Here is a 10,520-nt window from a genome sequence, read left to right as displayed (position 1 = left end):
ACCGGTACTAAAGGCTTGTCCCCTTTAGTACCGGTTCGTGGCACGAACCGGTACTATAGGTTAGACCTTTAGTACCGGTTGGTAACACAAACCGGTACTAAAGGGGCTCGTGGGGACCCGGCCTGACGCCAGCCTGCCACTACCCCTTTAGTACCGATTCGTGGCACGAACCGGTACTAAAGGCTCAATACGAACCGGTACTATTGATCGCAGCCACGAACCGGCACTATTGATCACATTAGTGCTGGTTTTTTTACAAACCGGCACTAATGTGCTTCACATTTGACCCTTTTTCTACTAGTGGCGTCGTCGACTAATGCTAAAACTGTTTCACGGTGATGATGCGGACCGAAGACTGCGGTGATGTGTTTTTTGCTACAACCAGTGTCGGTGGAAGCTACAACCAGCCATGGCGAGCTGTGGCCGGCAGTCGCAGTTGCTACAACCGGCTACGATGGAGCAACAACGACGATGCTACGACGTGTGAATTATTTTGCTGGAACCAGCAATAGGCTTTGTTGCATAGGGGCAGAACCACACGGGGCACAAGCGCAGCAACCGCCGAGCCGACGAGCTGCTCCGGCGAGCCGCGACGACGGCGGCGAGCCAGCTTGCGGAGCTGCAAGCAGGAGGCCGGGGGAGGAAGAGGCGACGAGGCGCTACAGGATTTTCGCATCGGGAGGAAGAAGAAACGCGTGCGAGATGCTTGATCGGACGGCTACAATAGAAAGGATCGAAAGGCTGGGGGCCGACCGGCCCAGTGCTGCCCAATAGTTTTTCAATCCGAACCGTTAAAAGTTACTCTCTTACGAGGGTCCACCGAATAGATAGCCAGATATTTCTAACCGGAGCGCCCAGACCGATCCAACCCTAGGAAAAGGCCCCCGCGTCCCTCTTCGTGGCCGACACGGGCGACGTCGACGTTCCTGTTAGAGTTGTGTCGAATATAGTGTACAAGGTAGGTTACAGTTGGACTTGTAGTTGTATCGTTTTACATAGGATGTGGAGTCGTGTCCTAGTAGGACACTTGTATCCTAGACCTCTCTTATATAGCGGGGGTAGACACACGATGTAACCTATGCAGACATAATAGCACCGGAACGCAGGGGAAGCCGGCGGCATGTGCCGGTGTCCAGGGCGACCGGGTGCGGTATTGTAGCGGTGTCATGGGGAGGAGCGCCCATAGTCAGGCCCCGGGGATGTAGCCATATCGGTGAACCTCGTTAACAAATCTCGGTGTCGTGCTTGTGTGATTGCTTGGTCCTCGGAAGATCAACGGTATGCCTCGGATTTATTCTAACAAGTGGTATCATGAGCTAGGTTGTTCGAAGGCTGTGAGTTGTTGATCTAGAGGAAGTATCGAGTCCGAGATTGCAGCCGGCAGCGGCGTGGTTCTCGATGAGATTGAAAAAGATAGCGACAATATTCTGCCCAAGCAATTGGGCGAGTTCATCGTCGGTGTTGCAGATTAGCGGATGTTGGTCCTTGAAATCTTTGTGGAGCAATCGAGAGGCAGTAGCACAGGTTTGGCAGATCGAATCAGTACGTAGGCGGTGAATCCAACAGATTGATCTCGGCGAGTTGACTTGAGGCGCGTGGGCGTACGCCACCAGCAGGGAGACGTGCGGCGATCGATCACCCGATCGGGCGAGCGTACTGGCGGCGGCCTAGCGTGCAGGCAGCGTGTCTTTTGGGCGAATTCCCGGCGAGGTCGGATGGAGCAGACGAGCAGACGAGGTGTCGTGGTATCCTAGATCGAGTCGGTCTTGGCAAGATCGATGTGATCGAAGGAACGTGAACACAAGCGGCCCGGTCCGAGGCGCGCACGGGTGGCAGCGGCTACGATGGCCCAGGCGCCTAGCAGGGCCCATGGTGTGGCAAGGCACGCACAGGAGGGGCTGCAGGCGGGACATGCTATTCGCGGGAGCATCGTGGAGTTCCTGACGTGTTGAAGCTGCAAGGCATCGGTGAGATTTGTTTGAGAAAAAAATAAGAACAATCTGCAGTACAGGTATTGACGTGGCATGGACAACAACACATTAAAGAAAAAGGAGCTTTGGAGGTTATGGGGGCAAGCTTGGCGCACCCTTGGAGACTACCAGGAAAGTTAAATTTTCTTTTGGAAGTGTTGCTAACTGCACATGAGGTTTTACCATGACGATGGCAGATTGGTGATGTGCAGTCTGGAGCATGTCGTGCTGTCGGATAAGTTCGGCTGGGTTGGACTAGAGTCTGACGGATCGACGCAAGTCGGTTGGTACAGAAGACGGTGGTGGAATCGGCGACGACGACATAGGAGCGTGATGCCGATGGTGACCGACTTCTGGGCGTGGAAACACGTGGCGCAGGCCCCGAGGGCTTGTGTGGCTTCGACAAGACTATGACGCGGGGTTGATTCAAGGTGATGTACACACGGAACTTGATGTCGACGGGGCGTGAGGGTGGACTGATCATCTACCATGGAGTCATGTTGAAGGTGGAGCTGGATTGAGGGGCTACGGTGTAAGGATCCAGGAAATCGAAGCCTATTCAGCGGGGAAAAGCGAGTGACGCGTAATTTGGACTGGAGCCCAGTGGTCTGATGGAAGCGTGAAACTCGTCATCGGTCGGTGATGAACGGTGGTACTCTGCAATGGGGGTTGAGTGGTGTGGTTTCGCGACCCTTGAGACTCGACCGGGACGGCGGAGGCTCGACGCGGTAATAGCGGCGAGGCGTGCGGTATGCACGGGCATGGAGACGGGCCAGGGCTCTGGTGGTCATACATGTGGTGAGACAACTGCGAATTTGACTTGGGATGACTACAAGCAATGGTGAAATTCTTTCAAGTTTCAGACAGGCGGTCAAGAAAGGAGCGGTGATGTTGAGTTCAGGTAACTCTTATATGTGACACCCAATATGTGAGTTGTTCACTTTCACGCAGGTCAGTGATCGGTGTGTGATGGCGTTGACGGATACTCCGGAAGTTGGGAGCACAATGTAGAGTAATGAGGAACTTAATTTTGCTCGAGTGTTGACAGTGGTCAAGAAAAGAAGGGACTACAAGTTGCAGGTGGAGTCACATGGAGTCTTTGGAGTAGCAGTGGTGCTCATGGAATAAACTCAAGTCCAATGTACATGGAAGTTTGACGCATGGATGAACTCAAGGTGGTGGAGAATATTCGCCAAGGTGGAGTTTGTTAGAGTTGTGTCGAATATAGTGTACAAGGTAGGTTACAGTTGGACTTGTAGTTGTATCATGTTTACATAGGATGTGGAGTCATGTCCTAGTAGGACACTTGTATCCTAGGCCTCTTTTATATAGCGGGGGTAGACACACGATGTAACCTATGCCAACATAATAGCACCGGAACGCAGGGGAAGCCGGCGGCATGTGCCGGTGTCCAGGGCGACCGGGTGCGGTATTGTAGCGGTGTCATGGGAAGAAGCGCCCATAGTCAGGCCCCGGGGATGTAGCCATATCGGTGAACCTCGTTAACAAATCTCGGTGTCGTGCTTGTGTGATTGCTTGGTCCTCGGAAGATCAACGGTATGCCTCGAGTTTATTCTAATAGTTCCCCCCGCGTAACACCCTCTCCTCTCGTCTTTCCCTCCTGCCATCGCCGGAGGACGTCGCCGGCGAAGCTAGGGCGACAGCGACGACGGGGGCCCTGCTTATGGCTGTTCTTTATGGGATCTCGACGACAGACCGAGATTGGATCTCTAAGACACATGCACCGAGTTTGAATCGATCCTAAACGTGCTCACTTGCATGTGTTGATAGGCAGAAAATCAATCAAACTGCATGTGTGCTTGATTGATAGCTAGCTTTGCACGTGTCCGAGCTCTCATCGAGCGCGTTGGTTTTGGCCGGAGCTCCATGGCCGTTGTTGGCAGTCTGGCCTGTTGGTGGTCTACCGGCTCGTCTGCAATGGATGGACGTGCCTCCCTGCGCTGCTAATGTCCAGATTTGGCGTAGCCAGATGATGCGAGACGGCGGCCGCCATTCCAGTTCTGTTGGAGGTCGGCTGGATCTGGACACACAGCCATGGATCCGGTGCATGGTGGGCCAGATTTGAACCCCGCCTCCCACGGTGGTTCCATCACCGAGGTCCGTCTGCTCGCTCCATGATATGGTGATTTGTGCTGCCGGCTATCCCGTCATGGAGATGGGCGCCCTGGATGGGATGCGGCGGCCGTTGTTGGTGTGGGTGCTACACCGAGATCCGACGTCTTGCTGCCCTGCTAGGCTCCGTAGGCGGCTGGGTAATCTCATCCTGGCAGCGGCCTCGCTGCGGATTACGGTAGTCACCGAAAGGTCTTCGTGAGGGTTTCACACTCCAGATCCGGTGGTTAACGTTGACGGTAAGATGTAAACTATGAACAACGACTTGATGCAGAGGGATGGTGGAGCGACGGCGCGGTCACACATCGCATGTAACTGCTAGAACCGTGGAAAAGTGGTGGTGACAACACAGCTTCTTGAGCACACAATCTCGAGCTTCGGGGTGAAAGCCTAGGTGACCCGAGTTGGTTATGGCTGGTAATGGTACGTCGTAACCTTGTTGAATGCATTGCTCAGATCTGCTCGGACTGCTTCTTCAAGGTGAAAACCCAGATTTTGACCTCGAGTGGTTGGATCCAGTGACGGCAGGGATTGAGCATCGATCCCTTCCTAAAGGCGCTGCTGTTGAAGAACCTCGTCGTTTCTGTGTTGTCATGAAATGGTTGGTGCAAATATGGTCATTGATGTAGTTTGTCCATTGTGGATCTGATCACTCTATTTTTTCCATCACCTATATATAACTTTGGTCTTACATGACTTTGCTATTTTGTGGACTGTTTTTGTGTGCGTGTATTGGGTGTGTGCATCCTAACTATCAGAGGCCGGGTGTGTTCATTGTGTTTGTATCCGCTTGATGCTTCATTTTGAGTTAATAAAATTCACCCTTTGTCGAAAAAGATATTACTAATTATTGTGGGATTTTCTAGCTTATTTCTCTATTTTTTGATCTGTATTTTCCTTTTAGTATATAATAGATACGAGTAGATAGATAGATAGATATTGCTGAAGTGAGCCCCCAACTTGCAGACGATAGTCGTGAAAGGAAACATGGAGTGCGAGTGGGACGGTGTCGCCCTCACAAGAGTCTTTGTTTCCAAAGAGTGAGGCGATGAGCTAGAGCTGGTGGTGAGGCGGTGAATCACAGAGGGCATGCAAACCCTCGCCCCGAGTGATCTTCCAGGAAAGATCCTCTCGTGAGTGTACAAGCGAGAACAACGATAACGACCACTAGTCAGCGAGTCAGACGATAAGGAGAGGCTTTGAACCAGCGGTGATGGGCGAATCGGTTGGGTGCTGTGTTGCGAGGAGCTCAACGCAGCCGCGACTGTGTCCAACGGAAGGCGCTTGTGGCACCGGGCGGCAACACGTAGGGTTGTCAGTCAACAAACCAAGGAGGGGGCGGGGGCCAAGCCACAGTGTTCAACACCGACGGCGTGGAAATTAGGGGGCATGTTCTGCGTGGTGGTGCTTGGCAGCAGGGCAAATTAGGCGTGACCTTGGGATAATAATTTGACTATTCAATTCAAACTAGGACATGGAACATATCTAGAGGATGGTACTAGGGGGCAGGGAAGTCTGACTCAGTCCAACGCTCACACCAGTCACACGAATGTGCAGGTTTTCCAAATGATGCCGACACGACAGGAGTGACATAACCTGGAATATCTTCGTCGTGCTCCTCAGTTGCTCATCCTACCACCGGTGCCAGTCATGCTGATCATCCTCCTCCTCCTGCTCTTCTTTCTCGGCCTCACACCGTCTGCCGCCGCTCTACTCTCAGGCGCAGTGCATACCAAATGAAGACATACTACAGGATAATGGCTGCCGGGATTGCCTCGACAATATGAGCATCAAGTTCATGGCCAGATACTTCACCGGACAGCAAGGTGGGCGGGTTCTTGGCGTGCAGTGTCAGTTCAGGTACGGAACGACCAACTTCTACCACGCCCAGCCCATGCGGCAAATTCGCTGGAAGGGTGCTGCTGTTCCACCACCAACGCCCTCCGTTGTGCCCAGCCAGACGCACAAGGGTACGCAATATCTTCCTTTCTTTCTTTCTTTCTTTTTCTTTTCCACAACAACAAATCAGATCCACTATATGTATAATACAGTACAAAGTAGGGTTGTCAACCAAAATGAACCAGCTAGGATTCGTGACTGAAACCTCAGTTTGAGTAGTGTATAACCTTCCGGATTATTGGTAACATGCCGACCGAAGTAGCTAGGAATCCAGGATAGGATGACTCTTGTTGTGTGTGTGCGACAACGAGGGTTTTTGTTTTACGGTCAGGATGGATCTCCCTTTTTACATGCCATCTGGTCTGGCTGGCGTTGTTTTATCTATTACACCTGACCTCTACAATATCACAATATCAAAACCTAGTCTGTATGCATCGAGGCACACAACCAAAAAAAGATAAAAAGAAGAAGAAAAGCCGACACAGCCAACGACTTGCAGCAGACCATAAACAAAGCCATCCACTATCCTTAACAACAAGCTGGTTACAAGAAAGTTCCTCTCAGAACAACACCTACAATAAGGTAATGAAGCTCAAGCGTGGCCGTCGCGAGAACCAACCACTGCACGCCAGATCTTGGATTTTCACCCTAGAGAGCACGTCTGACTAGACTTCGAAGCAAGGACACGACATGGGAAACATTACCGGGCGCGACCATCGTGGGTTGGACATAGGGTTTCTACCCCGAAGCTTCGAGCAACAACAAACCGAATATACCGTGTGTTGTTGGCACCGTTTACCAAAGAAGATGAAGTTGCATGGAAAGACATCCATGCACAATGATCAAGGGGAATTGAAATCCGACCATTCCATGGCATTCATGACAGGAGTTAGCTGCTCGTTCATATCCTTGGTGCGGATATCACCATGCGATCAAATCTATGCATGTGAGCAGAGAACTGTCACATAACACAGAGAGCTGAACATCACTGAGATCCATCTCACGCGCACTAAAAACCATGTGGCAGAGACTGATGGAAACAGCGACGCCAAGACATGGCGATAAATCCACAGACGCCACAAGCCGTAGCCGCAGCCACACCACCCCCAACTCGCCGATGCACGTTTTTTGTGTCACTGACATCTCTCCGCCGCTGGTATTGTCAACAAGTCCCTGGGCCGCTGCTGCCAGATCCGGGTGTGGGAGGCCCATCACCACACGCGGCCATCCGCGCCAGACGCCACTGCCCATGCAACACAACAACACGACTGCCACCTATCACACCTGAGGCCGCTACCCCGCGTCCAAGCTCCACCGACCACACCGCGCTGTCCAAGGCCGCCTCTCTACGCAACTAGGGAGCTCATCGTGCGAAAGATAATCACATGAGAAGGCATCCCTGTCGCCGCCGGCGTCCTCCGGCGGCAACAGGGGAGGAGAGGAGAGGAGGAGGTGGGGCTGCAGCGGCTAGGTTATCATTGACATTCCTATGGCACCTCTCTTCAACCTGAGAGGAGGTGCATGCATACTATGATTCAAATTTTTACCAGTGAACCCTTAAACAAAACAGATAAGACAGTTGTTTCGGGTTCATGCTAATATTGTACATGGTGCCATATTACATTTACGTATTTTGGCAGCTTCCACAAAATCGAACCATAATTTTGTAGTATAATTATGCACCCTACATTCATTGTCTTATTAACTACTAATTACCACTTGTATATTTATGTGAAATCTACTTTTAGTGCGTTTGGGCAAGGCGGTTTTGGTTACTGTCACCCTTATTCCTATGATGGCTTTGCTTGTTTGCTCCATCTCTTGTTTTGCGTGGAACAAGAGGCACAGAAAAGGTTAGTCACGGAAAACATTATTTGCTTTAATTTACCTTGTGCTTCTGCATCATCTATTCTGGCCGCTACTTAGCCTTAATCAACATCATCATAATTGAAATGACTAAATCAATTATGATATATGGAACTAGGTAAAGCGAGATTTCACGACAAGGCTAATATGAATGTCCATGAAGAAGTATTAGCTCTGGGATTAGAAGGAAGGAATTCCGAATTCTCATTCTTTGACTTTTCAGAAGTATCAAATGCTACAAGTAACTTTTCAGATGAAAGTAAACTGGGGCAAGGTGGCTTTGGTCCTGTGTACAAGGTAAAAGAGCGATGCTTTGGCATGGAATGTTTTCAATAAAGGGAGTTTTATTGACTCAATATATCGCATCGAGCCAATACAATCATATATAGAGAGTTCACTCCTGATTTCTGCATAAGGTGATGCACAACACACACAGTTCATACTAGTGAGGGCTGATATCATATATAGAAATCCAAAACCATCATGAAGTAAAGACATAGCATGACATAACAAAAAAGACTACCTAAGATAGTGAGGGCTGATCCGTAGACTAAAGCCACCATCCATACTATGCAAAGACCTCCATGGCCGTGTATTCCACTTTGTCACATGCTTTAGCATACATAAAAAAAAACAAGGATTTTTTTTTTTGGAAAAGGAGGTTCACCCCCGGCCTCCGAATAAAAAAACCAAGGATGCCCGTGTTTTCACTTTAGAACATAAATCTTCTTAATTTCGTTTTCATCCACGTAACTTGAGTTACTGTTAATGTGTTAATAGCCTGACGCGTTGCATTTCAATGTTGTTTTTTGTTGGGACTGCAATCTTTCTTACTTCTTATCCCCATTACTTGTTTTAGTAGTTTCATCTCTTATTTAAATGGTTGAGTAATTTTGGTACTGTTGGATATATTTAGTGCAGATATAAATATACAAGTCAATAGACTTTGCATTAAGAAGATACACCCTACAAATTAATGTTTACAAGTACTTCGTTTTACTCGGAGATACAGTTAAGTTCATGAATAAGTGAACTAAAAAAATGTATCGATTATTATTGAAGTCTTTTCATGGTCTTTCTAGGGTCAGTTTCCTGATGGGTCAGAGGTAGCTGTTAAGAGACTTGCTTCACATTCTGGGCAAGGTCTTATAGAGTTCCAAAATGAAGTCAGACTCATAGCCAAGCTTCAACACACGAATTTGGTTAGACTATTGGGATGTTGCATACAAGGAGAGGAGAAAATACTGATATATGAGTATTTGCCAAACAGGAGCCTGGACTTCTTTATCTTTGGTATTATTTTGCTAACATCCCAGTATAATATGGCCACATTAATTCCAACTGTTTTATTAAGATGAATTAACTCTACCTATTGGAAATGCTTTTTTTAATTATAGACCAAGCACGAAGAGCTTTACTTGATTGGAACAAACGGCTAGCGATAATTGAAGGCATAGCACAAGGAATTCTGTATCTGCATAAGCACTCTCGGTTGCGAGTCATACATAGAGACCTTAAAGCAAGCAACATTCTCTTGGACTGTGATATGAATCCTAAAATTTCTGATTTTGGGCTTGCAAAAATATTCGGCTCAAATGATACTGAAGGAAACACAAAAAGGATTGCTGGGACATAGTAAGTTCTTTCATTAGAATTACACCATCCTGATTATATTACAGATTAATCATCCAAATACAAATGTTGACACATAAGTTTTCTCTTCTTCATGTGTCAAACGCATTCTATCAGTGGCTATATGGCTCCGGAGTATGCTTCGGAGGGCATTTTCTCAATCAAATCAGATGTATTCAGTTTTGGTGTGCTAATTATTGAAATCGTCAGCGGAACAAGAAACTCTGGTTTCCATCAGTTTGGCAACTTCTTCAACCTTCTTGGATATGTGAGTTTTAAAATTTATTATGTGAAATAGTTTTTATGCAGTAATTTAACTTATTATGTGATTAAAATTCCTGAAGGCATGGAAGTTGTGGAAAGAGGAAAGGTGGCTTGAACTCATAGATGCATCCTTACCTCCGGAGGTTCATGCATTAGAGATGATGAGATGTGTTAAAATTGCATTGTTGTGTGTGCAAGAGAAGGCAGTTGATCGCCCCACCATGTCAGACGTCGTTGCCATGCTAAGCAACGATACTATGACCCTACCTGATCCAAAGCATCCAGCATATTTCCACGTAGAAGTAAGAAGTGATCAGGGGTCAAAAGTTGATGCTGAGCCACCTAGTGTTAATGGTGTCACAGTATCTGTCCTAAATGGCAGGTAGTTTTACATCTTGTATTTTTTTCAGTAATATTGCTCTAGTACGGGTTACTTATGTGTTATACTCTGTAGCTTGGAATTAATAACAGAATGTATGCTGAATGGCGTATTTTCTGCCCTATTAACATCAGTAAACATTTACGTATATACAAATACTAGGATGAGATTCGATTAAAGGTCATGAAGCAAGGCTGCGATAGCTGTGTGTAGAGCAGATGACTGTAAATCCTCGAGTGACCAGCTCAAATTTGGTTGAAGTATTTCGCCAAGAAGAGGAGCAGCAGCCAGCATTTCGCCATGGATTCAGCTGAAGTATGCTATGTATATAGAAACGCAAGAACCCTCGGTAAGAAACCTTGTTTGGGATGCAAGTG

General features: G+C 48.1%; 1 protein-coding gene across 1 annotated transcript; it reads left to right on the top strand.

Moving 5' to 3' along the window:
• Window positions 1-5,805: 5,805 nt before the first annotated feature.
• LOC123117674 (cysteine-rich receptor-like protein kinase 10) lies at window positions 5,806-10,298 on the top strand (the record flags this gene model as incomplete). Its single annotated transcript, XM_044538385.1, is given in 7 exon segments — window positions 5,806-6,073; window positions 7,751-7,855; window positions 7,987-8,165; window positions 8,951-9,161; window positions 9,266-9,503; window positions 9,618-9,768; window positions 9,845-10,298. Coding segments are annotated over 7 exon segments (1,458 nt in total), but the record flags the coding sequence as incomplete, so codon positions are not given.
• Between the last annotated feature and the right edge of the window lie 222 nt (window positions 10,299-10,520).

Source organism: Triticum aestivum, chromosome 5B (assembly GCF_018294505.1).
Source record: "Triticum aestivum cultivar Chinese Spring chromosome 5B, IWGSC CS RefSeq v2.1, whole genome shotgun sequence".
In the NCBI taxonomy this organism is placed as follows: domain Eukaryota; kingdom Viridiplantae; phylum Streptophyta; class Magnoliopsida; order Poales; family Poaceae; genus Triticum; species Triticum aestivum.
The sequence above is the reverse complement of the archived record's forward strand: the minus strand, read 5'-3'. Positions and strand labels throughout refer to the sequence as shown.